This window comes from Orbicella faveolata, unplaced genomic scaffold (genome assembly GCF_042242905.1).
Source record: "Orbicella faveolata isolate gen_17 unplaced genomic scaffold, um_ofav_v1 contig_12, whole genome shotgun sequence".
Taxonomy (NCBI): Eukaryota; Metazoa; Cnidaria; class Anthozoa; order Scleractinia; family Merulinidae; genus Orbicella; species Orbicella faveolata.
Window position 1 is genome coordinate 26,820,646 of NW_028301539.1, and position 26,855 is coordinate 26,847,500.

Genomic DNA, 26,855 nt, shown 5'->3' on the forward strand with positions numbered 1-26,855 from the left:
ATTCGACTTAGAGGAACTCAATATTGGTTGTTAAAGAAGTGAATAGTTGGTAGCAAAGTAGCAAAGATACCTGTAGTAGGAATTACTGGTAAGTAATTTCTCTGAGTTGTCAAGGCCTGGCCAAATGGAGACACAAATGTGTACGCAAGTGGGCAGGTGTTTCATCGTCTCGGCGTGTCCTCTGGAAAAATTCGCGTACCGGTGCCCATACTTCATTCATTATGCATACAGTACTAATTAATTATGTATTTCGCGCTCTCGTTTTTTGTTTCGTTTCCTCAGAAACGAGCCCTATCCATTTTGATTTCAGGGTGAACTATTTACACAGTGGCTCAGTTGGTTGCATGCCATGCGGGAGGTCGTAAGTTCGACTTCGGCCGGACCAACACTCAGGGTCTTGAAAAAAGGCGGCAGGGTGGCTGTGGGAACACCGGATTGCTGGTGGAGCACTTCCGTCTTTTCTTTACTGATGGTCAAGCCCCACTGCTTACAAGTGCTGTTGAGACGGTTTATGAGAATCTGGACGGACTCGCGGCTGTTTTGTTTCTCCCAAAGCCAGCATCATTGCGTACAGGAGCTTGCTGATTGTTGTAGATTTGGCCAGTGCGTAGGCGCCTGGGGTTGAAGAGGTCGCTATTTGCTCGGTGTCTGATGCCGATGCCATCATCAGGTGGTAGGCTCTTGGTAGCATGGCGCACAACAAAGGCGAAAACAGGAGAAACAGTGATGAAGCTAGGATGTATCCTTTGCGCAGATCAGATGAGACTTCGAAGTTATCATTTGTTTCTCCTCCTACCGCGAGTCAGACAGTTGCTTTAATCCCTTCGTGGAGGCTGTGGATGATATTAGCTACCTTGGGAGAAACTGTTCGTGACAGGTTAAGTGCTCTTTCCCCCAGTTCAACTAAAGAATTAATAATTACTTTTCAAACTCTCACGGCACTGGTTGATAAGTACTCTTTCGTCCAGAGTTTCAATAGACGAAGCCAAAGGAATGTGACAGACCAAGTGACCCACACTACAGTATTTTATTTTTTCTCCTGCCCTGACCATTGCCGAAGCGAAACAAAAATTTCCCCAAGCGTAATGAATATATATACATCGATAAGTTTTACTAACGTGAGGAGTAAAAATGTATATTTTGCCATGTATATTACCATGTATATTTTGCCTCCATCACACAACTGGACGAACACAACGCTGATATTAGGGCGCGTTTGCCAGCCAAACCACCGTGCCATTTATCCTACTTTCGAATACATACAAAGGTTGAACTTTGAATTATTCTTTTAAGTAAACTAAGACATCCTAGAACGACACGAAAACCTCTTTCAAATCAGTAGGTGGAAAAAGCGGGTAACGTGTGTCCTCGACCAAGGCAATGGTGCTAGCCTCGAGGCCTTAGGGTATCCTATTTAAACCACTAAATGAAAATATACAATGGTTACTTTTAGAAGGATCTCACCACAGTAAGTGTTACAAATCATAGTACCCTAGCGACAAACGTAACGATACAAAGACTAAAGGCAACAACGTGGCGCTGCGAAGGCTATTTTTCTTTCGTAAACGGTCGATGCCATTTTGACGTACGTCGATTTCACTCTTAGTAACAATGCCTTTCGTCATAAGTTAGATCTAAAGTGGTTGAAATTGCAACTAAATCAGCTAAAATTAGGCTCAGATTGAGAAATTAAGCTTAAAAGATGATCAGAGACTTTAGGGTTAGCATGAAGGGTGAAGTTAGGGTTAGGGTAAACCTCTAGATAACCTGGTACACTACAGCATTTAGTTAACGCGTTATGATTCTAAGCCCTACAAGTAATGGCTAGCGTGGCAGATTACGTGACACTTATTTTACGTCACCGGGTTGCAATGCATGCTGAAAAATAAAAGAGAGTAGAACATGTGCTTGTAGAAATGGCTACCGATGAACTGTATGTATGGTGTAGGGAGTGGGGGGAGGGGGGGGGGGAGGGGGAGGGGTAGCATGTAAATTTCTATCTAAGAAGCAGAGGGGCGGTATCTAGTTTTCTACGAGTAAACTGACCAAAAGAATTTCAAACACCACTTATGTCTCACTAACAATAATCACGTTCTTTTTGTGACAGTTTTGATATGAACAAAACACTAAGAAATCATCAAATCGAATACGATTGCTTGCTAAAAAAAAGGTGTTCAGTCGCTCTTAGCCGCTTATGAAGGGTATCTAAGATTAGATAATTTGAAGACCAGATGTTAATTGAATAAACTCGTCATGGTATCGAAAAAAGAAACAAATATGTAACTGGGGTCGTGTAAATACAGCACAAAATAAACCACATTCCCTAAGAACGAGGTTGTCAGAGGAAATAATATTCTTCTTTATGGGATTAAACAAATAAAAGAGGTTTGAAGTTTTTCAAAGTTGTTGACTCAAGTGATCTGTTTATGGCTCCATCGTTGATATAATTCACTTGTAGTTAAGAACGGAATGGGTGGAGCTCATCGTCAAAAAACAGTATGTGGAAACACTTTGCACGCTGAACAGATTGCAGCGGCGTTGTTTTCCTCAAATTCAAGATTCTACTATCATTATTAACTGGTGAAAAACATGGGATATATAGCCATGGAATGTACGGCCTAACCTAAAGTGTCAGTTTAAGTTTAAAACTAGCTAGTGGTAGCTAAGTGCACGGACCATTATAAACATTCAAGAAATAGATCAGTTCCCACACACAAAATTCGCACTTGCCCTCGAGAAAGAGAATAAACACACCGTATCTTTCCAATTTCTTGTTGCTGACCTAAAGGATTGCTGCTCCTGGGAATAAGTTTGGGTAGTAATAATATCACAGCGGTCAAATTGTTGGGGATCTTTTATTTGCATTTATGAAAATATTACTGTTTTCTTTGAATGGGGTACATATGTGGATTGCGCTTAAGGGTCTACCACCAAATTTAGTATTTTAACTGAACTGACAGGTTTTCACCTGCATCATTTCTCGCTTCTCTAAATTCTTGTAAATGATACCTTGCTCTTGATTTAAATATAAGAAAACGATCCCTACCTAATCACCAGCTCATAAAGGAAATAAGGCTTGAAATTTGTCTCCCATGTCTCAGCGATATGAAAACGCAATTTTTCTTCTCATCTTTTAGAGAATAAGGCATTAGACTGAAAAACAGTCTGTGTTTTGGCGCGACTTCGTAGTTGCGAGTGTAGGCTCGTTGTTAAAACGCGGTGGTTCAAAAAAGATCTGGAACGAGCGTGAAAATGAGACAAAAAAGAGACTCTTTTTGGGTCTTCCTTGCTTGGGGCGATGGCGGCTGCTAGGAGCTTCGGGTCTCCAGTCTTTGTGGCGTTTACTGTTGTATTTTGTCATCTTATATTTTCTGACCTGCATTAACAGCACACTAAGATCACTGCACGGCCATTTATGGAAAACCAGACTCCTTCATCATCGTGCTCTGTGCGAAAAGTTGTTATTCAACTTGGTTATCTCATAAGAGCCTCTTTCGCGAAGCACGGACTCCAAAGATCTCGTGTGGGTTTTTCAAAATGGTCGAAGCATGGCTAGACAACGTTACTAGTGGCTGGACACGACCCACCCATCGACATTACTATCTACTCAGATGTACCTACGAATCCTGGCCCACAATACGGGAATAAGATCGAGTCTTTACCTACAAACAGTACAAAGACGAAACCAAAAGATCGGTCGCGCCATTATTCAAATTTGGTTCAAGTTCCATTGACTGCACCGGCAATTGTTTACAACAATAGACCACGGCCAATAAGGTGTTGTGTCTTGAATGCCCAGTCAATTAGAAACAAAGGGCCTGACTGTGTTGACTATGTTTGTGATTCTAAAGTCGACATTGCTGTTATTACCGAAACCTGGTTGAAATCTGCTGATTCCGCTGCTAGGATTGCTGTTACACCGCCAGGATATCGGCTATTTTGATCATCCTCGCCCAGACAGAAATGGTGGTGGCACTGGTATTTTGGCTCGGGACTCGCTTGTTGTTAAACAAGCTAGAGCGGGTATTTGTGATACCTTCGAGTACTCTGAGTGGATTATTGTGTCCGGCTCTGTGCGTCTCCGCCTAGTTGTCATCTACAGGCCGCCCTACTCATCAAGTCATCCGCGTACTGTGGGTATATTCGTCGCAGAATTCGCTGAGTTCCTAGAATCGGTTGTCATGACAACTGAGCCTCTTGTGCTGGCTGGTGATTTTAATATCCATGTTAATATCAAGACTGACAACGACGCGGCTAACTTTTTAGACCTACTGTTATCGATGGGCTTACATCAGCATATTGACTTTCCTTCTCATATCTCTGGGAACACTTTGGATTTGCTGATATCCAGAACTTTGAATTCTAATCTTATACAAGATGTCCGACCTGGTACCTATTTCTCTGACCACTGTTTAGCACTTTTCACTATAAATATTTCGATACCTCAACTGTCAAGAAAGAAGGCATCTTTTAGGAAAACAAGGGCTATTGACATAACAGCATTTATGGAGGATTTGTCTGCTTCAGGATTGTGCCAGGAACCACCATCTGAGCCTGCGAAATTGATAGACTGTTATAAAACCACGATTGCTGGATTACTCGATCGTCATACGCCGCTAAAAACCAAAACTGTCACGGTTAGACCCCAAGTACCTTGGTACTTGGAGGAAATCCGTGAGGCTAAGAGAGCACGCAGGCGCGCCGAAAGGAGATGGAGAACTACCAGGTCTATCGCTGATCTCGTTTTATTCAAACGACACAAAAACCATGTTACGCATTTGCTGAAAGAAGCAAAATCAGCTTTTCTAACGGATTTTATCAGCCAGAATTGTAATAACCAAGGCAAGTTATTTCGTGCTGTGAAAAACCTTCTAGTGGAAAAGAACTCGTTATGCTTCTCGGACTATACGGACAAATCAGCGCTTGCAAATGAGATTGGGAAGTACTTTGTGCAAAAAATCAGCCGACTGCGCGAAGAGCTTGACCAGGGTTATGTCCCGAATGATCAGGGTTATGTCATGGATGACAGTGTTGTAAATAGTGACTCTACAATTCCTCCGACTCGTATTGAAGCTTTTGAGCTATTAGCCGAGGATGATGTGCGTATGCTCATTGTGAACTCTAAATCAACATCGTGTTACCTCGATCCCATACCCACGCACTTACTGAAGTCCTGTAGTGAACCACTTATTCCGGTGATCACCAACATAATTAAGAGCTCGTTGGAATCGGGAATTTTTCCTGACAGCTGGAAAGAGGCCGTGGTCATACCACTGTTAAAGAAACTGGGACTCGAATCTCTCTTCAAGAAGTTGCGTCCTGTAAGCAACTTGGCTTATATTTCCAAGCTCACTGAGCGCGCAGTATTCGATCAGACATACGACCACCTTGTCCGGTCCGGTCTCTATCCGATATTACAATCGGCATATCGCCGGTATCACAGTACGGAGACAGCGTTGGTCAAAGTTGCTAATGATATTCTATTGAATATGAACTCGCAGCGTGTTACACTACTTGTCCTCTTAGACTTAAGCGCTGCTTTTGACACCGTGGACCACGCGATTTTGCTAAAACGCTTGACCACTGATTTTGGTATAGGCGGGAAGGCTTTAGAGTGGTTCTCGTCGTATTTGTCGGGACATCTGATAGCTTCGATCTGCGTTTTGGTGTCCCACAAGGCAGCTGTCTCGGCCCGCTTCTGTTTGTGGTTTACGCCTCCAAGGTCTTTGAGATAGTACAAGTCCACCTGCCGAATGCGTACTGCTTCGCTGACGACACGCAACTTTACTTGTCTTTTAATCCTAACAGTCTTACGGATCAAGTGAAGGCATTGGAAGCCATGGAGCGATGCATTAGTGACTTACGTAAATGGATGTACCGGGACAAATTAAAGATCAACGATGATAAGACTGAATTTCTTGTTATCGGATCGAGACAACAGTTGCTGAAAATTAATCACAGTTCAGTCCGTGTTGGCATGATCGATATTAAGCCTGTTAAGGTAGTGCGTAATCTAGGCGCCTGGTTCGACTCGCATTTTTCTATGTCGACCCATATTTCTAAGTCTTGTAGTGCGGCATTTTTCTGGTTACATAATATCAAGATAATAAGCCACTTTCTGCCTAGGGATAAATTAGAAATGGTATTGCACGCTTCGTCACAAGTAGAATTGATTATTGTAATGAACTTCTCTGTGGACTACCGGACTGTGAAATAGCTAAATTGCAAAGAGTACAAAACGCTGCAGCTAGGCTGCTTATGTCATGTCAAAAGTATGACAATATTACGCCCATTTTGATAAATTTACACTGGTTATCAGTAAGATATAGAATTAATTTTAAAATTTTATTGCTTACTTTCAAAGCCCTCTATGGCATGGCACCTAGTTACATCATTGATTTAATTCATTTTAAGACTATTACACGCTATTCGCTGCGCACTACTGAAGGTGTTTTATTAAAGCATCCTTCGGGGAGAATGAAAAAGTCATTTGGTGACAGATCCCTCGGTGTGGCTGCGCCCACTCTGTGGAACGATCTTCCTGTTAGCCTCCGCATGATCAAATATATTTCCACTTTTAAGTCAAATCTTAAAACTTATCTTTTTAAATTAGCTTTTAATATTTCTTAAATATGTATATATAAATAAATGATGTAGTGTTTTTTATTATTTTTAAATTTTATTGTAGATTTTTTTAATACTTGTATAGTTTTAGGTTATTTATTGTTGTAATGCGCTTTTGATCACCTGGTATGTCAAAAAGCGCACTATAAATCAATAAATTATTATTAAATTATTATATGAGATAGGTTGATCTGCTTGAATCCGATTCATCTGCGGCCATCAGATTCAGATATGAACTGTATTCTCGCTTCACACCATCGCGTCTCCTCTATCATTCCATGTGTCTGCGATTTGCCATATTCAATTTCAGTGAAAAGTTACAAAACATGTTCGAAATGGGATTTAAAAAATATGAAGTGATCGTACAAAAATCACTCGCGGAGAAAAATATTTGGAAATAAAAAATTTACAGACAGATTTTTGTTGATTATATGTCAAGCTAACTACTGTTCAAATTTGAGGGGAAACGAACAAATTCCCTTTAACTTGTAGCTTTCAATAGGGACCCAAAAGATGATTCGGATACTCACATTTAGAGGTCGTGAAAAATTCGACAATTCATTTTCTATCAAAATTCGTGGCTCTATGAGCTTTAATTTGATATAAGGGTTTAGGTATCTACAGCTTAAACCGGTCGCGCTACATCACTTGGACGCGAGACACCTCTGAAGTTGCTCTAAAGGTATATGGTAACCTTAACTGTTTGGGAGAATTTAACTCTGAGCAACTCTTAACTACCGTAACAGACCAATTGTAATTTTGGATGGCAAACTTTTTGGAGTTTTTTTTAAATAAACATACTTTGTAAATTAGGTATGAAAATCCTGTCGGCGAACCTAATAAACCTTGTTGTATTATATTTATAACAGCGTTTCTTCCCGGCGTAAATATTACACTACAAATGATATTTGAAAATTCTCTCAAAATTGCACGAGCCTTTAGGCTCGTGCAATTCGAAAGAATTTTCAAATATCACGAGTAGTGCAAATCCTTAATTGCTCGAGCCTTCATACGATCACTCCTTTATTATATGACTACGAAAATCACGAAAGCACGCGTATTAATAACGTGCAAATTAAAATAAACGATAAATTGGTAATCAGTTATAATATATAGATTTAGCCATGCCTGAAGGCAGAGCTCCTGGGCGGGGTTGTTCAAAGCCCGATTAAACTAACGCAGGATAAGCGAGAATTTTGATTGTTTTGTAACTTTACGGTGAGGTTTTCCCTTTCTGTTGTTTGGCCTTCTGTTTTGAGATGAAATAATCTCAAGGTCCTCAAAATCAGAAAACAAAAGGAGTGAAAAACATTTGTATAAAAGAAAAATTACATTTCGATTAACTTTTGTAATCCTGGGGCCCGTTTCTCGAAAGCGCCGAAACCTTGTGGGGCCTGTAAAGCCATAGCAAAATCTCGAACATTACGATTACAGAGCTGTTTTATTGACATATTCTTAATATGTACAGAGGTTCCCTTCATACAAGAAGTTTCAGGCGTATACACTTCACCGTTTTTAGATAGAGATGAACTAGAAATGGCTTTACGGACCCGAAAAGTTTCCGGGGCTTTCGAGAAACGGGCCCCTCGTCCGGCTTCAAAACAACCCGGCCAACAACCTGACATGACCCCTCGATCCAATCGAAAACCAGCATTTGGTCACTGGTCAACTCAAAAAGAACACGCGACCTCTACGAGCTCTAAACTTGAGCCCGCGATATGGTCGTGTGATACTGGTCAGCGGATACCTTGATTTGATAGGTGTCAATTGACCATAACAAGGATGTCCAATATCAGAGAGGGACGAACCGAGCGTGCATGTCTCTGTCAACCTATTAGTTGGAGTAAAGCCGCCATCTTGCGCGACTCCGTCGTCGTCGTTGTCGTCGTGCGTACGCGCCCACGAGCAAGACCGCTAGCCATGATAACCATGAGAAAATCAATTCATGGGTTTCCTTTTCTTTCCTATATGGGTATGGGGCTCCGCTTGGCGGCCCTTCGGGCCGCCGGAGCTCCGCTGTAATAAGAAAAGGAATTTAATCGTGCCAGTTAATGACAAGACCAAATTTGTACTGATACGATGTAGTTTTGTTTGGAACAAAAAAGAGTACCGGAAGAGTAGCTGTCGTCTCCATGGTTACAGTGACGTCAGCAAGTATATTCTTAACCTCGGATCTCAGTCACAGTTTTCAGTCGCATCATGGCACTTCTGAAGCCATTATTGGCCTTTCTAGCAATTCTCTTGACGGTTCTCTTCTTTGCAACTCTGACAGAGCAGCAAATAAATCGTGATAGTTGCCATTTAGCGGCACTGAGTTTGTAATTTCATTTCCGAAGTATCAGGTTGAAAAGACCAAGGGAAAGATTTAACAAAAAGCTCAAGGAGAAAAAAACTATTCTAACGAAATTAAAATTAAATTGGATAGGAAATCGAGCAATTTCAATTTTTAGCGGGCACTTCTAAAAGCTAATGGAACTTGACTCTAGCTTCTAACTGTTCATGAAGACAGCCAATTTCACTTTACATTTTTGGGGATTGCTTATTTTGGGGTTGCCCATGGAAACTGTCAGTGGAGTTAAGTGAGTTTTACGACAAACATGCGGTCGGCATGTGCATGGAATTTAAGCTAATTTATAGCAGCGGGCAGGTCACGGAACATTAAACATTTCTTCTTTTAGAGGTTTCCAAATCTGGATCCAGCTTCTTTTGAAGGTTAATCCAAGAAGACGACTCTTCTATTAATATAAATATTCAGTTTTGTTTCGAACGAAAAAGAGTACCGGAAGAGTACCTGTCGTCTCCATGGTTACAGTGACGTCAACAAGTAGGTTCTTAGCCTCGGATCTCAGTCACAGTTCTCAGTCGCATCATGGCACTTCTGAAGCCATTATTGGCCTTTCTAGCAATTCTCTTGACGGTTCTCTTCTTTGCAACTCTGACAGCGCAGCAAATAGTTCGAGATTTTGCAAACGGCCTACGCTACGCTAATTTTGGCAAACACGACAAAAGAAGGCTCAACGCCGGGCAGTTGGAGAATACAACAGCCCAGTCTTTTTCCCAATGTTGTGCGAAATGCTTGCCAAACAAGAGCTGCTTTTCTGTGAATTATGGCGGAATTGGACGAAACGAGTGCCAGCTTCTTTCAGCTAACAAGTTCCAATCTTCGGACAAAATGGCGATTGACGAAACATTTCAGCATTTCTCAGTGGTGGTAAGCAGAATTTTTTGTTCAATTTTTGTTCAAGGTTCACTCTTTCTCTCGCTGAAAATTTTCACTGGAACAACTCTGAGCCGGCTAACGTTAGTCGTTCAGTTGAAATATAAGGCCCGGTCCAAACGCCGCTCCACTCATGTGCCGAACCAAAATTGATTTAGTTCGACTTTAGAGCGACTTTGGAGCGACGGCTGGTTCAGACGGCGTGCTTGCGTCGAACCTAATTCGGGAAGCCGGTGGTAACAATTTTCGACGAGAAAATACGCGTTCTGTATTCAAGAACTCTGTCCAAATAGAAAAGCTGTGACTAACATTTCGCTGTTATCTGCTGTTATCTGCTGTTATAGCAATATTTAGAGAAGCAAATTCAAACTCAAGGTTCAGTGTTTGTATTTAGACAGGTTTTCTCCCGGTTAATTCGACTTGTTAAAGGGAAATCGCATAACCTCTGCTATTATCACGAAGAAAAAGCAACAAAATGAATTTGCGCGAAAGAAACTCGCTTGTACAGTCCCGTTTCTTTTAAATCGAAGGCATATTTAATTTCGTTGTGTTTATTTTTAGGAACGACTTCGAGCCTCATGCATGACTGGTCACGACACTCAATTTTGAGCCAATTACGAGTCCCGTGATATGAAAAATACATTACAGTAATTTATGCATTAGGTTCGACACATGAGGAGAACGCCGTGTGAATCAGCTGCCGCTCCAACGTGGCATAGTGCGACAGACCCTGCCGAATTTAATATTGTTTGCGGCACCAAACCTAACCTGCCGAACCAAACTGATTCAAACTCCGCTCTTCTGCCGTACTTAACTCATCAGTTAGGTTCGGCGCATGAATGGAGCGGCGTTTGGAACGGGCCTAATTTTCAAAAGCAATTGTTTGGGATAAAAGCGCCACTTTCTTCCATTAGAAATATCGTGACAGTTGCCATTTAGCGGTACAGAGTTTTAATATCATTTTCGAAGTATCAGGTTGAAAAAGTCAAGGGGAGAGAGAGAGAGAGAGAGAGAGAGAGAGAGAGAGAGAGAGAGAGAGAGAGAGAGAGAGAGAGAGAGAGAGAGAGAGAGAGAGAGAGAGAGAGAGAGAGAAAGAACGAGAGAGAGAACAATTTCAGTTTTTAGTGGGCAAAAACCTTGTACCAGAATATTTAAAAGTATATTGCAGTTCTTTTTGCCTTTTCTGACAATTAAAGATATAAATGGTTGCCTGAAATAACACCAAAAGCAATTTCCCGTAGGAGCTCATGCAGAAAATCAATTTCAAAGTCCAGAGAAATTACGCGAACACAGGTAAAATTTCATCAACAGTTTTATTTCACCAGTACTTTCAAGTGTTTCATAAGAACTTCAACATTTGTTTTCGACATTTGGTCTTGTTAAAAAAAATTTCTTTAGGGAAGATATTTAAAACAGTCACACAGAAGTTTGCAATACGATGTAAATAATCTTGGTACAAAGACGGTTTTTTCCATTCGTTACTCGAACTTCTGGTGGATTCCTTCTTAATTATTTCGTTAGATCTAGCTGTGGATCAAGTAAACATCATGTGGCGAAATAATTGATACGCTACAGAACTGCAATAAACAACTCTGTAATCATCTTCTACATAGCAAATTTAATGACGGTAATACCTAAAATCGTGGGAATTTCAACAGCTGGTAAAAACGAAAACACTAGCACAAAGGTTTGCTCCAAATATTAAGCTGAGGGAGATCGCTTATCAAAATGGATCTATAGCACTTGTTTTTTTTTTCCTATATTGAAGTTTAATTACTTGTTTCTTCGTTCAACAAACTGTTATGTTTAATTTTATGCTTATACCTTGGTAAATATTTTCTGTGAGCTGTTTACTGAGTACCTACTTGTTACTTCTCTATATTAAGATGGAGTCCATGTATAACAACAACAACAACATCAACATAGTTCCTAGGTCTCCTCTGGGGAAATAGGGCCATTGACTTGTCTCCTCCAACCTGCTCTGTCTCTCGCAACGGTCACAGCTTCATTTCAAGTGGCAAAACCCATCTTCTGTCTCTCTCCATTTACAGTTCTCCTCTATGTCTCCTTTTGTCGACCTCTACTCCTCTTTCCCTCAGGTGCCCAGGTTAGGGTAATGCGTAGGTTTTGCTGGTGGTCCATGCGCAGTACACGACAACAACAACAACAACAACAACAACAACGACAACAATAACTTTATTAATTAAAGTGTCGAGTCTATCTAGCCGAGGGTAAAGATCCCCTACTAATTATAACTGAGGACAAAAGAATCAGAGATGTGTCTTGTTAAACTTATTTTTCATCGGATGTAAGACTGAGGGGTGCCGTTACCCCTGGTCGGCAATGTGTTTCGGAATCAAATAACATTACTGTTTTCTAACTTGCTACAACGTTGCCACGCCAAAATATTTGCCAAGAAACCAGTTACTATCAAAATTGTGTTGCCCCATCGCAGTACGAAACTATAAATCCAGTAACAGCTTTCATGCATGGGCAGCAAGAAAGTAATATCGATTTATTAAACTTAAACCGAACTTACCAACATTCCTCATGGATCATTAACAGCCCTCCCAATATCTGCAGAAACTCTCGTTTTTGAAAAATTCACGATAAGTCATGGCTTTCCTTGAAACAATCCATGGTCAATTTGCTAGTAATTAACCGAACATGCGTTACTCTTACGTTCGAGTAAACGCGAGGTGTAATAAAATGTTTTTGGTGGCGTGTAATCTAAAGAGAAACAGGTATTTGTACATTTATCTGTATGAATTAAGACAATTTTAAGATAAAATTAAACTGAAAAAAAAAAAAAAAAACTGGTGACGTGGTTTTGGAGCCGTTTTTGGATGTACTCACATGCACTAAAATTTACCAACGCCGTGCGCAGAAGACAGATTCTGACAATTAAGACGGCATTCACACTACGCCGGAGAAATTTGAAAACGCAGCTTTATTTCACGGATTGGCCTACCGTCCGTCACGAAAACGGAGCTTTTCGAAAACGCTCTTCAAACCGAAGGAATTTGAAAACAACGGTAAGCGTTTTTCATTTTCGTGTGGACGGAAAACAGTTTGAAAACAGAGCGCTTTTTGAAAACGAAGGCGTCACGATTATCATTAGATTTCCCTGTCCGAATTCCCTCAAACACAAGTCCAAAATAACCGGTGATTCTTGCGTTTTTAAATTCCTCCGGCGTAGTGTGGTCGGAAAACATTTGATGCGTTTTCAGAGTGAAACCTTCGTTTTCAAATTCCTCCGTCGTATTGTGGACGGGGTCTAAACTTAAAAGGCGCGGTACCAGGTAAAAATGCGTTCGCAGACTATTAGTGCAGATGGGCCTGAAGGCGGCTGATAATTTTCCTATGCACACGAAATAAAAATTTTCATTTTGGTAACCTATATTATCTTTAAATTGAAGTAAAAGCAAAAATTACAAAAAAGAAAAAAAAAGCGCGAGCACAAAGCATGAAACATGTTACAGGTTATGTGATTGATTTCATTTCTGTCGTAGAGTCCGTGTGACAGGGAACCGTGTTTAAACGGAGGAAAATGTTTACCAATCTATGAGCAGAACAGTTATCGTTGTCTGTGTCCTTGGCAGTTCAACGTTGGAAAAAACTGTGAGGAAGGTAAGTTTGAGAAGTTTTTGTTGGATTGTTCGCTTTGAATAAGTCCGGTGCATTATTTGTGACATTATGTTATTATTCTTTCAAACAATTTCAACTGACAGAAATTTAAAAAAATTCAAGTTACACAAAGATAGATTTCTAGAATCGTCTTCACGTCCCTCCGTAGTTTTGTACCAAAAATCCATCACACTGATGTTCTTCGTTCACCTTATTTTATGTTAGGTCATGGACTCTTGCCAATAATAACTCTATTAGCAGTTCTCCTCGAAGATTTTCTTTAGTAGTCTAATGCTTCCGGCATTCCTACGGTATTCCTTCTCTAACCGGAAGTATTTCTTTACAATTCTTTTCTCATCTTAGTAGGAGTCGAGCAACTGCTATTCCTCTGTTATGGCTTCTACGTGCTTTTATTTAGAAGTTATATTCCAGGTAGCTATATTACCTCATTTTCTAGTAGAATAATAGCATTATTTTCGTTTTTTCCTAGGATTTGTTTAGTACAATAAATGTTGTAGTGACTTTCTAAGTTGTTTCAGTAATCTATTGTAGGTCGAACTCTCTCTACCCCCTATGGGAACTGGACAGCTTTCTGGTGGTATGACATCGATACCACGTGGCCATCACATGAGAATGACGTCCTGGCTTATGAATTCGGTCATTGCCAAGCAAGCGATCCATACTGCTTCGGTCGCCTTCCTTCGGACGCCGTTGCAGCCTCCACTGAGATGCTTGCCATCGACTCTCAAGGAAACGAGTACTTATGGGGTTTTGGCGCCGCCACTCCAGTCGCGCGTGCGGCTTGGCGGGCATTCCATGATCATGAGGTCATATCTGTCGGAGATGTTCTAAACGAGTCACCTGGCTGGAATCCTGCGGTGTTGAAAGGTGTTTCGCCGGGGCAAAGCCAAGATTCGTTCATGTACCGCGAGGAAGAAGGCGTCAAATCTGTTCTGTTGGACGATGATAACTGTGATTGCTACTCATCTCTGAGCCTTGGTCACGCTTTGTGTCTTTCAAGCCATGAGACCAACTTCGGCCCTACAGGGCAATATGGTGTGGATGCCCTGTACGACTCATATTGTAACGTGCCTCGTCAGGGCGTTGGACTTACCTTATACTTTCGTGCTATAATATGAATAGTTGTTGTCACTATCACACAATCTACTTTCTTAGCAGTCAGCAGAGAAGCTTCCCAATGGCGAGAGCCTCCCAATGTAGGGAAGGGAAGGGGGGGGGGGGGGGTAGCATGTTCCGTTAATCCCTTGAGAATTTCACTTTTCTTTCTTGTTCATAATTTCCACTGTTCCCCTTACAGTAGAGGTATCCCTTGTTCCCTTGAAATAAACGATCATTTTCCCTTTGGAGTTGCACAGGGAACTGTATGGGGCCGGGTTAGGTCCAAATTTTAACCACTCGATAAACTAACCTTACCGTATAGAAGATCACGTTGAGATTGGTCATTTGACCAAGTTTGATTCCTTTTTAAATTAAGGATGAAAAGAGACCAACTTTAGTTCAATCAATGGTTCAAAATCTATACCTGGTACAAACGTCTCTAATTTTAAGACAGCTCCCCCAAGACCAAATAAACTGTTAATATGTTTTATGATCAGTGTGATACTATTAAAAATGAGCAAACATATAATGATTCTAATCACAGCTTCTTCCAAACAGTTGGTGTATGACAGGATTTTAGAGTTGTCACAAAACTGATAAAAAGTTTAAGAGTTCATATATGGGATAAGTTTCTGTCTTAACATGTGCGCTCTTAACATGTGCAAATATTGTAATTTAAAAATCCCAAAAACTACGCAATAATGCTCATTGTTCATGCTATTTTCTTTTATCTTAGCCTGGGATCATCAAAGTCTTTCAGAGTTTTCTTATAATACTGCCATCATGCACGGCTGTTGATCGAGTTCAGTGTAATATATAGTACCTAGAGATCTTAAAGACGATTTCCAGTCCGTACCTCGCGCTCTCAAGAACTTGGTTGCGTTTTTTGTTTTGCCTCATGTAAGACATCCTAAAATGTAAACATTCCGCCACTACTTACATGAAGTAAATTCAAAGTTTCAAAGCAACGGTCATTAAGGATGCGAAGCGGTCGAAGCTTTATGCTTCGTTCTTTCTCATATCCTTGAAGAAACAACTTTGCAGCTGTTAAACTCAGTGAAGCTGTTGGAAAAAGAATTTGAAAGGCCTCAAAGATAAGATATGTGGTTCGTAACGAATAACATCGATTCGCATTCCATCGAGTGAGACTTATAAGTTTATAAGCATTACGGTGCTGAGACTGCGCAGTACGGACTAGAAATCATCTTTAATAGTACCTGTACGTTGTTCGGTATCATGATTCTCTCCATATACATTCCCTTTGCGTTAAATAGTACTCGTTTTCACGTTGTATTTCTAACTTACAATAGTGCACTTAATAGTATACATTGTATCCATATATAGCATCTGCGCAGATTTTTGTATTAACTGGTGATGGTTGTCGAACATCCAAACAATGATTTGGAGCATCCGAAAAATACTTTGCGTTTCGGAAAGGTAAAGCAGTATATGTGCTTCACTTATCAATTAATCAAGAGGTGCACTTTACTAAGATACGCATTTATATATTTATCATATTATAATAAGACTTTAAAGACTTCTTAACAGTCTTCGTAACTTGTTTACACGATTTTTGTAGTATGTATGATGTAACTGTAACTGGTTGCTAATTAATGGCGATAATTACAAAAGGCACACAAAGCCAGTAACTTTCGGGATGGTTTTCAATGAGCATAGAAATATTGATATGATGCGACGCTGTAGAAAAAAAGGGGTTGAAAAGCAGTTTGAGTTGTGGAAATAAAACGATATGATAATACGATAATAAAACCACTTAAGTTTGTTTCTTTGATGGTTGATAGCATTTCTTGCATTATAAGACCACATCGAGCGTGTATCATTGAATTTTAGAATACAGCTGCTATATACCCGCTATCGGAACTGAACATGCATTATTATAATATTTTTTTTAGCCGCACGGGCCGGAAATTATAGAGCACGCTTGTACCGATGTTGTCACGGTTGCCAGCACAATCAAAATATAACTTTTTTTTTTTTCATGCTCTAGTCTAAACCAAAAAGATGGTGTTCCTATATTTTCTAAGAAAATAGTACACTTTTAAGACTTAGAAAACTGAGAACGCACTCACGTGCTGCTCGTACGCCCACTAGTTTTGTAGGCCTCCCAGAGGGGGAGAGAAGGGAAGCATGTTCCCTTTTGGCTAAAATAGATGCCGATATCCCTGGACATTTTGACTAAAATAAATGTCCATACCCCTGGGCGTTTTGACTAAAGTAGTTACTCATTCCCCCCGGGCGTTTTGACTAAAGTAATTACTCAAACCCCCCGTGCGTTTTGACTGAAGTATTTACTCATACTCCCCGGGCGTTTTGATTAAAATGGACGCTCATACTCCCGTGCGTTTTGGCTAAAATAGTTGACCAGGTCCCTGGACCATTTGGCTAAAATAGGTGCTTGGATCCCTTTTGTCGTGTTTTGGGGAAAGGCACATTATTGATACCCCTCCTCCACCCGGATGCTATTGTTTTCTTTTCTTGAGCAAAAGCAATGAAAGATAATCTTTAATCACTGAATTTTCTGAGATTGAAGACAACTCATCATTTTAAGTTGATACTTAATCAGATGGATTCACCATGGTAACGTGACAAAGCCCTGTGCAGCTGCCAGTTTTGAAGTTGTCAGTCGGATCTGGATACTGACGTGAAAATATACTGATAAAAAATAAAATAAAGGATATGTACTCCAAAGCTTGGTAAGCTGTGTTCAGCCAACTTAACGTACTGGCGAATTGTCAAGGCAACTTGTTAAACACGACAAAATCTTGACATGTTCATTTTTGCAACAGACCTTAGGAGGCCGTTGCAAAATCCAGTAAAGCTTCTGCGGTATTATCTTTCGTCTTTCTTGTCTTTCTGGGAGGTCAACATCAACTAATTAATCAACTAGTCAAGTTACTACATGTAAAAAAGAGGTGACTACTTTCAGTATACTAAAACAGTCCAAATCTGGCGCAGCTTGGCGGGGCAATTGAAGCGCTATTGGTCGCTAATCAATCGGCAGCCAGATTGACGCACTTGTAAGATGAGAAATTATATTTTCGAATCCACCTTGAAATGAAATTATTCCTACGCGTTAAAACATTTAAACAGGTGAAAATGAATTTTCCTTCCTCGTCATATATACGTCACAGTGAAAGTCAGTTATTAATGTGAACACAAAACCCAAATAAGGTCCATTTTTAAGCGGCGATTCTGTTCACTTAAGTTAACTTTATGTCAATCGAAGATGTGATAAAATAGCTATCAAGATTGTGCAACGTGTTTAGAATTTACCCACGGGTATGTTGTCAATCTCAGATAAATTTATTATCCAGAAGAGAAGTCAGTTTTTTTTTGCCTAATAGTCAATCATTAACCACATTTTAAAACGCTAAGGACAAGACCAGAGAACGACGAAGAATATCGCAAAATGAAAACAGCTACTAACTTATCAGCGAGTCGTGAAAGAATAACGCATTACCATTGCATTTAAGTGCACATAACGACATCAAAAGAGCCCGATTCATATACTTGGATACCGGTAATATTATATCCTCTCGTTAATTAAATCTCTCTTCAACTGTGTTTATTCGCTCCCCAGGCTATAAATATGTAAATATGCACATGCTTAGCGAGAAGAGTGGCAGATCACTTTTCGGTTAAGGTTTCCGCTGTGTGCAAGTAAAATATCTGTTTTGGAGACTGTGGTTGCACATCGTGCGAAGCAAGCAGGTAGGTCACACTTTAAATGTAAGTGCAGTTGATTAACTGTTTCCACGAAAAAATTTAAGATATGTATCCACAGAGGAAAAAGAAAGAAATAACAGGTCTTTAGTGGGAACGTTAAAATCGGTGTTGACAAAATGACGTTGATAAACCACACGCTAGCTAAGTTAGGTTGATTCTGCCATAAAGAAACTCGTCATTTGACGTGAAAAAGCGGAATTCTTTCGCTTTAGTTCTCATATTTTGGCCACTCGAATATTAAAGCAATGGCGACTAAACAATTATAATATAGTCAGGAAGACAAAACAAAGATATTGTGCTTCATCCATATTCTTGTAATCAATTAAGCAAGTGCCTTGTGTAAAATTTAAAAAACAATTCAACAAAATTATTTTGCGTCCCATATTAGCGCCTGTTTGACTGCTACAGTGACCGTTAGAGCGAGGGTTTTACCATGTCATCAAAAGTTGCTTAAATTCCGCGCCAGTTTTCTCGGGAATTCTTTTCATCTGCGCAATCCGAAGACTGATTCTTTTTTCCCGGTTGAAAGGCATTTCACTTCACGGGGCAGGTAAGTTTGTAAACAATCCTTCATGTAAACGTAACAGGCTGTTCTCTCATTTCGGGAACAAATGTGAGCAAAAAAGAAACGAGTATTCTTCCTGATTCGTTGGTAATGACCTAAATTTGGGGTTTTCTTAACACCCGGATCAGGCAAGCCGGAAAAAAAGACTTACCAAAGGTCATAACACATAATCCTTCTTTAAAAGCGAAATTACCATTCTTCAAGATTGCCCTAAATAAATAAGTTGCCTGTGCTTTGTTGGGATTTAATAATGTAGGGTACATATACTTATGAATTTTTTCTATTGCTGAACGAAAGTCGCCGATAGATTTGAAGTCGGTGACTCTTTCACTTCAATTCAGTGTGAGCGCAATTATTCAAAATAAATATTTCAGTTTGCAATATTAAGACTGAATCCTTTGTTTTACTGCATCAAAGACGTGCGGAAAAAGTTCAGCATCGATTGCAAGCTAAACGTATATTCGGACAAATTGTGTTTACTCAAAGGAAATTATTTCTGTCATAATTGTGTAATTTCTTCGTGTGTCTTCAACAGCTGAATGTTGCATTAGCAAAAATTACCGCCACTCTTATTGAAGTAAACTCAAATTACGAATTCTTTTCCGGATTTTTATTATCAGCAATTTAATACGAGAAATAAAAGCGAAGACACCACGCTGTTTTCTTTGGGTAAGTGAATTAATTAAATTGCTGAAAACCGCTTGAGTTGCCGCGGGTCCTATTTTCTTTGCTCTGTAGAGGTTTGCGACCTCCCCGAAAATTTCAGTCTTATCCCGCTGAGCGTTATTAGCTGTAACAAATTTTTGATTATTATAATTGTAAACTGAAAACATAACAATATTTAGCGATCAATGCGTCTAGCCACGATACACTGACTTTATGACCGGGCTGTTCTTATGATCGTTCTCCTGTGATTGAGTGTTGACTAAGCCAATTATCTATATGACACGTTATCTACCGCTCGGTGATATTTTTTGGTGGATAACGTGATTCACTTTTTGATCATGAACAACTGGCGTCCGAAAGTTTGCTGTATTAAACAGGCAAATGGTTGTTTTTATATTTATCAGCAGTGTGACATACAAACGAGGCAAAAGGATCGTCAATTTTTCTTTGTGTCGACCCTTTCGCCTCGTTTGTATGTCTTTTAAAACAAAGGAATATTTGACCTCAGACTCATACAATAAGCAAAAGTTAGCTAGGAATGTTACGTCCGATTTCTCGATTACAGCAATTTAGATTGTACTCGCTAAATGTCACGCACAAGCTTTTTTTGGCAGTCCTTCAGGCCTCTCATCCCAACCTGACTACACAATCCTGTGCTTAGCAGGTTGCCAGAAGATTACGCTAAATATCGTAAAAAGTAGAGGATGGGAGCTAAGGAGAGGGTTGGGATGGGCGGAGGGGAATAAGGGGAGAGCGAAGGGGGTAGGGAAGGGGGTAGGGAAGGGAAGAGGAATGAAGAAAAAAAAAGCTCGAAAATTTCGAGAGAATTTCGAGAGTTCCAGAGTAGAAATGTGTTTCTATATTAGGTAAGATTATTATTTTGGCCCAGTCAGAAACCCATAAGGGATTAGAGCGTGTAACTGTCCCATCTACCCTTGATTTTCAATTTGTTAATAGCCATATACGGAAAATCAAAAGAAAAAAAAATAAACCAAACAAACAAATAGGTTTTTCCTCTGTTCTCGCGTGCGCATCAACATTCATAACGTTATCCGGGGAAGGGCTGGGCCGGGTACCAGGTCTAATTAAACCTTGAGAGAGATTTTCATGAAATTGAGGCCTATATGGGCTATAACCTTGCTACCTTTTATCCACTGTTGTTAATGTCAACGTTGACTAATGTAGGAGTTGTCTCCGATTTTTCCAAAGAAGTCAGCTTACAGCGCGCGCTAGCTCTTTCTGCATGTAGATGTTGAACAAGTTCAGTTTCAGGTTGATAAAGTTAATATAAGTCTGATTGAATTGTGGCTGCTTTCACAGGAAAAAACTCGGAAACGTTCTCGTTTTTCAATTGCAACTATTCAATACACAAGCCACTCTTGCTTGGGTTTAATCCCTATCAGAAATGGAGACCAGAAATGATATATATATAAAAACAGCTAAAAATTAACAGCTAAAAATTAATGAGAAAAGGAACTTTGGAGACTTGTATGGCTCCCTAACAAGGTCCCCTTTTCCCCCGTTCCCCCCTTGTCCCCTCCTTTGGGTTTTGATACAAATAACTTGATTATAACAAAATCCCCAGACGAAGAGGGAAGTGCACCAGCTATAAGGTATAAAAGCTTCCTCTCTTCTTTTCATTATCTGTTGGATCTCATTTGACTTGGACAATATGTATTTAAATAATCTTAGATTTATATACATTGATAAGTCAGGAAAGCCGAACTACTGATACACACAAACATCAGAGCAAAAGTTAATACATAAAAACTAAACGCTTCACCAAACTACAGAGGAGCTTAATTTGCGATCTTAAGGTTCGTAACGAACCTTAAGATTGCAACTCTGATGAAGGTGGATAGAAGCTACCGAAATTTCAGAGTAGGGCAACAAAACCCTTAGAGAAAGGTTTTACTCGTTCATCTTAGAGTACATTGTTCGTGTATTTCTCTTATTCTGTACGTTCAGTAGAAATTATAATAATATTCTAGCTTGTTCTGGCACAAATAAGTTACTAAATTTTGAGTCTTTGTCTTTGTAAATCTTCCATAACTATTAATATGGGGATAATACAGATAATTTATTCACTAACGATATCATTTTAATTCATGTCGCCAATCCAGTCTTTTCCAATAAATTTGAAATCCCTCCTGGGACATTAAGGGTTTACGTTTTCATGTGTCGACATAATAAGTGAAGGTTCTTGAATAGCACACAAAAAGAGAAACGTCGCAACCGCTTATCCAACAAGAAATCATATCACCACTAACAACAACAATTAAACGAAGGAATAACTCCTGCAGAAATGCTTCGATACCCACGTATTTCAAGCAGAGAGTATGGAATTCTTAAGCATACATAAAATATTAGTCATTGTGGAATGTTCAGAGAGCATTACATAGGAGCATAAAACCCTAGTAGTTTAATAACTCAGATGGTGTATCACAGTTAAACAAAAACTGACACTGCAATAAAGAAATTGAGCCATAAAAGTCACCATGGGAAAGCTAAATGGAGAAAATGTTCGCAGCGACTTTCTAAATCATTTTAAGTGGCAAAGAGTAAATATTATTGTCAAAATTATAATGGCTTCAAATTGTCAGTTAAACAATTTCTTTATTCAGCCACCAGCTTTCTATAAGAACAGCCAAAACAACACTCAGTACGAATTTAAGAGCTTGGTAGTTTATCGCTTTATTTTACCTGTACTTTTTTTTTGTTTTTTGCTTTGCTTACTTGTCACTGGCATCTGTTTTTATTGTTTCATTACAATTTTTCAATTATACGCACGGAAATTAGTCTGAATTAATAATTGTGTTTATCTTTATTGTCAAAATATCATAGGTGAACCAGGGCAATCTCGGTCGTGACAAATTATTTATCTAACCACGTTTATCTTATGAAAGGTAAATATGAAGCTGGCGTTTACTTCTGCACTTGTTATGGCTTGGGCGTCTGCAAAATAAAACACGTATAGAATAGCAAATTTTAGGCTTCGACCCAGTCAAAACTGTACTAACAAAAACAGCAGCTTATCACAAGAAGCTTAATTATATGTTATTTACTCTAACAACATCAGGAAAAGAATCAGACTCAACTACGATGATCTGATTCTTCTAAGTGAAGATAAAATATCTTCAAAGTCTGGTCTGCTATTTTCCTTTTTGCATAATTAATATTTAACGAAAATTTTTTAGGCCGTCAAAATTATTTAGTAGACACAACAGAGAGGCGATTATTTGCAGTGCTATTAAAAAGCAGCTTTCACGCTGTCTTGATACTTTCGATTCACAAAGCTGGTTTCACCGCTGGAAGCGCCTCTGAACTGTAGAATTCAAGGTAGGGAACTTACAGCAGGCAATGTATCTTTGTTGTCACAGCAGTGGTCAAAATGTGTTCTATACTGTTGTTTTAGGGGACACCATATTGATTTTCTGCGACAAGCTGCAATATTCAATGTTTAAAAATTATTTTATCTTGCAGAATAAACGCAAGACTCGTGTTCATCCGAACTTAAAATAAGCTTTTTGGTGCTCATATTAAATTACTTTACGCGAGTCAAATCTTCGACTGCCGCAATAAGGTTATTTTACAGCGACTCAGGTCGAATCGGTCGAAGAGTGAGTTTTCTCTTGTCACAAATTCTAACAAAATAGAGCGAGCTGTGATCTTCGACGTAGATTTCTGTTTAGAGTGCGTTGTAGCTGGACATGTAAAACGCGCGACGAATCATTAATCCAAAAATGTCAAGCAATTCAACTAACTCCTGATTTCAAATCTGGTACGAGGTGAGCCTTGTGAACAAAAAAGAAATAAACAAATAAATTGAAAGCCTAAGAAATTCTAGGAGCAATTGCATACATAGTTTAGGAAATATTTCAATCAGGACAGATTCCACGAAAACAGCGCATTCTAATTACGAAGCGTCGGTAGAAATGAGGAACGTTTTGGCAAGCATTACAATTAGTAAATGCGTGATATTATTTGGAATTTGAGAAGTTTTAGATGATTCTGAAGGGGGGCATCTTCAAAAGCGAGGCAAAGACCAGCTGAAGGGGTTCAATAGCAGTTGGATCATGTAAATTTTAGCATTTTCTCATTGAGACCTCGCGATGGGTTGAGCCTTGGGGACAATTTTTAGCATTGAAAACAGACTTTGAATTGTTATTTCATCTAAGGAATTCCTCTTATATGCAGTACCTATTTCAAAAAATATTCAGTGCGTTTAGCAATTAAAAGAGCAATACTGTTTGCATACGATATATCAAGCCTAAGTAAATAGCAGGGTTTGCCTTCGTTCTGACGCAAAACACTTCAAACTTGTTTGCTACTTTAACAAACATGTCAAACATATGTTTTCGTAAACCAGAGTGCATTAGAAGATACATTCAAGTAAGCTTAAATTCAAATTCCATCTCTTAATCCGATTAAGTCCATGTTAGCAGCTTTTATATTAACGATATTGTGAGGCACAAAAAGGCTTCAAAAGTCGAGCTTAATTCAGCGAGGAGCGCTGAAAAATAAACATTATATTCGTTGAAAATTGTGATTAGTGATTAGAATTATCTTGGATCGAATACGTACTTCACTGCCACAAATCATATGAGTCACATCATCTATGTTCTTGATATATTGATATATATTGATATGCTATACCTAATCGTACCATTTTGCTACGCTTCGGCGACATATCAGCCGGGGAAGTTTGGTCGAGCCACGGTTCGTATTTTGGCGAGACGTAGTCAAGCCATAATACCTACAGCGAGACCAAACAGTACAAGCTTGATATGCCAGCGCCAAAGCGTACCAAAAAAGGTACTACTAGGTATTTACCGCACCCATATCAAGCTCGGTGACCATGATATCGTAGCCATGTGAGGTCAGTGACTTGATATCGCAGGATATCAGGACAGTAGACACGGCTTCTGATTAGCTAAGTGCGAATTTGGGTACGGTAAATAATGAATATTACACATGCGATATGGTACTTTCACATGGCTGATTTTTATTTCTTCATTATTTTTTTCTTTACATTCTCACCAATTACGTTGTTTCATGTTGTCCTGGTGTTCTGTATCCAACTAAGCCATATTTATTTTCAGATTCAGTTTCTGGCAAAGATCTACACAAAAATAAAACGTGTTCTCCATCTAGAAATTCCAATGAAATGTCAACTGATTTTTACTGTCACTCGAGGTAAATAAAAATATTTCAGCAAATCCCCATCGTGTGAGGACACAGGTATCCCAAGCTCCTTGGCAACCGTGAACATTATTATATGACATTGCGTAACAGCGTAAATATAAGAGTTTGTATGGGAATGTAACGAGCGTATGTAATAGTTCGAAAAATGGAAAAGAAATTGAATAAAAACGAATCACTTCGGCTCTTTTGTGTGTCAATTTTGTCTCCATACCGTTTTGGGGTCATTTCAACGCGATTTCAGCGTGTTTCAGTTTCATTGGTTTCCTCTCTATATACATTAGGAAAGAGAGGAAACCGATGAAACTAAAATTATTACATATTACATACGATCATTACATTCCCATGCAAACTCTTATACTTAAGTTGCTACGCAATGTTATGTAATTATGTTCACGGCTCCCAAGAAGCTTGGGACACCTTTGGTAGGCATATAATTGTTTTTTTTCTTATGATCATAACTGGAGGACGGAATAACCACAATATATATATACACGAATGTCATTATCTATTCCGTGATACCATGACAGGTGCAGTATGGCTTAGAGTAGATATCGGTTCACGTTGCGGACAGAAACAAACAGATTGTAGATACGCAGCCTTAAAGTAAAACCTGTACAGTCGATAATCTTTTAGATATTTAAATCTATCCAAAAATATCCGGCTAAGAGATAACTCTTTCTAGTTTTAACCTGTGATTTAATTCATTTTTTCTTTTGGGGGTGGTGAGCGCAGCTGACTCTGAATGTATTCCGAAGCCATTACCAAAACAGTTCAATTATACCCAGTCTCCCTCAGGCATTCCTCCCCTTAAGCTGAATCACTTAAATTGATTTTCTTTAACTCACGAGTAAGTTAACGAGTTGAAGTATAGCAAATAGTTATTTTCACAACTTTTATTTAGGTATTTACTGGTGTCTCAAAATATATCGAACAAGCGTACCCAGCGGGCTATGCATCGGTATTTTAAAGGGGTTATTTAATGGAAATGGAAAAAGATACAGTTATTCTGCTGTAAAAAGTTAAGGGATGCCATTTTAGATGAAAGTTGTGTGAAAGGGCTAACATTTGGTCAACAATATAAAATATCATTTAAAGTCAATGTTTAGACCTTAGGGCGGAGCCACCGCGAATCAATTTTGTTGAATGTCTCTCTCCCTGCGGGAGGGACGTCGACGAAAGTATTTAGCTCAAGTGGATGTAAATTCAAGTTGCCAAAGATATGTTTGAAGCGTGCATGGGGTTACAAGATCGCTAAGCTAAGCTCGCTCCTATATTTTGAAACTGTCCTGAATAATTCCTGTCGGATTCCGGTCCCAAACATATTTTTTCTATTTCTTTGTGTTTGAAAAGTGGTTCAAAACGCAAAATCTACTGAAAGAATCTATTTCTGAACTCGCTCATAGAATTCTGTGTGAGAGAAGCAAAACAATCTCATATCAGGTGTGACGTCTCATGTTAAACGGAATTTCTGTCGCTTTTATCAACAACGTTATTATTCCTGTTTCGAGAGCGTCTTCCAAATCGACACTGACTATAGCTAAAAGATAATTCTTGTGTAGAAATAATTGGTGCAATGGAGCATTATTTATAAGCTATTTATGCATGTAAACTTTCGAAAACGGAAGATGTAGCTTAACATTATTTATTTATAATTACCTCTGTGCTATGTTGAAATATTTTAAAGTATGAATAAAATGTTTTTTGCACAAATTTTTTAGAGATAAAGTGAGATTCTCTTTAAAACAGGTCAATATCGGTAAAACAACAAACATATTTTATACTTCCTTTTTCATTACCGCGTTATAATTCGCTATAGCTTTCTACAGCATCGGTCACGTATTAGCTTCTAATTCAATGTTAATGCGTATTTCGGTGAATTTTTAATCTCTCATTCTTGCAATCAGCCTTTCTTTAATGAACTGAATGCCCGCCAGCATCAAGAAAACTCTTTTGTGATTGGACAGTTGTTGGCGTTAAATGATCTTTGAAAACTTAAAAGAACTCAAACTGAATCTCAAGAAGATTGCGGAATTAATTCGAAGAGCAATTATCTGAAGGCATTACTGTTGAGGCTAAAGTAAAGGC

The 26,855-nt window shown here is 39.1% G+C and overlaps 3 protein-coding genes and 1 pseudogene across 5 annotated transcripts in view; all 4 read left to right on the plus strand.

The window, feature by feature from the left end:
• Positions 1–689: 689 nt before the first annotated feature.
• On the plus strand, positions 690–5,356 carry LOC149117394 (uncharacterized). Its single transcript, XM_089281405.1, has 3 exons — positions 690–801; positions 3,907–5,195; positions 5,249–5,356. The coding sequence occupies exons 1-3, from the start codon at positions 690–692 to the stop codon at positions 5,354–5,356; spliced, it is 1,509 nt and encodes a 502-aa protein (XP_089137531.1).
• Positions 5,357–5,378: 22 nt separating this feature from the next.
• On the plus strand, positions 5,379–6,217 carry LOC149117395 (uncharacterized; annotated as a pseudogene).
• A 3,250-nt stretch (positions 6,218–9,467) lies between these two features.
• Positions 9,468–16,360, plus strand: LOC110062900 (uncharacterized). The gene is made up of 3 exons (XM_020769845.2): positions 9,468–9,835; positions 13,354–13,471; positions 14,021–16,360. The coding sequence occupies exons 1-3, from the start codon at positions 9,494–9,496 to the stop codon at positions 14,605–14,607; spliced, it is 1,047 nt and encodes a 348-aa protein (XP_020625504.2). The 5' UTR covers positions 9,468–9,493; the 3' UTR covers positions 14,608–16,360.
• A 1,707-nt stretch (positions 16,361–18,067) lies between these two features.
• LOC110062914 (uncharacterized) overlaps positions 18,068–26,855 on the plus strand; it is a 19,244-nt gene continuing 10,456 nt past the window's right edge. Inside the window, exon 1 of one of the 3 annotated variants that reach the window (XM_089283066.1) lies at positions 18,068–18,319. The gene's annotated coding sequence lies outside the window, so the exon portion shown is untranslated. Of the gene's footprint in view, positions 18,320–21,155; positions 21,179–22,780; positions 22,905–26,855 lie in introns of those variants that run through there. The other 2 variants (XM_089283070.1, XM_089283069.1) reach the window with 2 other exon arrangements.

What these genes read in the sequence shown, in the direction of transcription:
- LOC149117394 (XM_089281405.1), top strand. Translation starts at nt 690, where the DNA reads ATGGCGCACAACAAAGGCGAAAACAGGAGAAACAGTGATGAAGCTAGG. An exon ending in TGTTTCTCCTCCTACCGCGA is followed by an intron (nt 802 to 3,906) that starts GTCAGACAGTTG and finishes TTCCGCTGCTAG; the next exon opens with GATTGCTGTTACACCGCCAG. An exon ending in GTAGTGAACCACTTATTCCG is followed by an intron (nt 5,196 to 5,248) that starts GTGATCACCAAC and finishes TTTTCCTGACAG; the next exon opens with CTGGAAAGAGGCCGTGGTCA.
- LOC110062900 (XM_020769845.2), top strand. Translation starts at nt 9,494, where the DNA reads ATGGCACTTCTGAAGCCATTATTGGCCTTTCTAGCAATTCTCTTGACG. An exon ending in TTCAGCATTTCTCAGTGGTG is followed by an intron (nt 9,836 to 13,353) that starts GTAAGCAGAATT and finishes TTTCTGTCGTAG; the next exon opens with AGTCCGTGTGACAGGGAACC. An exon ending in TGGAAAAAACTGTGAGGAAG is followed by an intron (nt 13,472 to 14,020) that starts GTAAGTTTGAGA and finishes AATCTATTGTAG; the next exon opens with GTCGAACTCTCTCTACCCCC.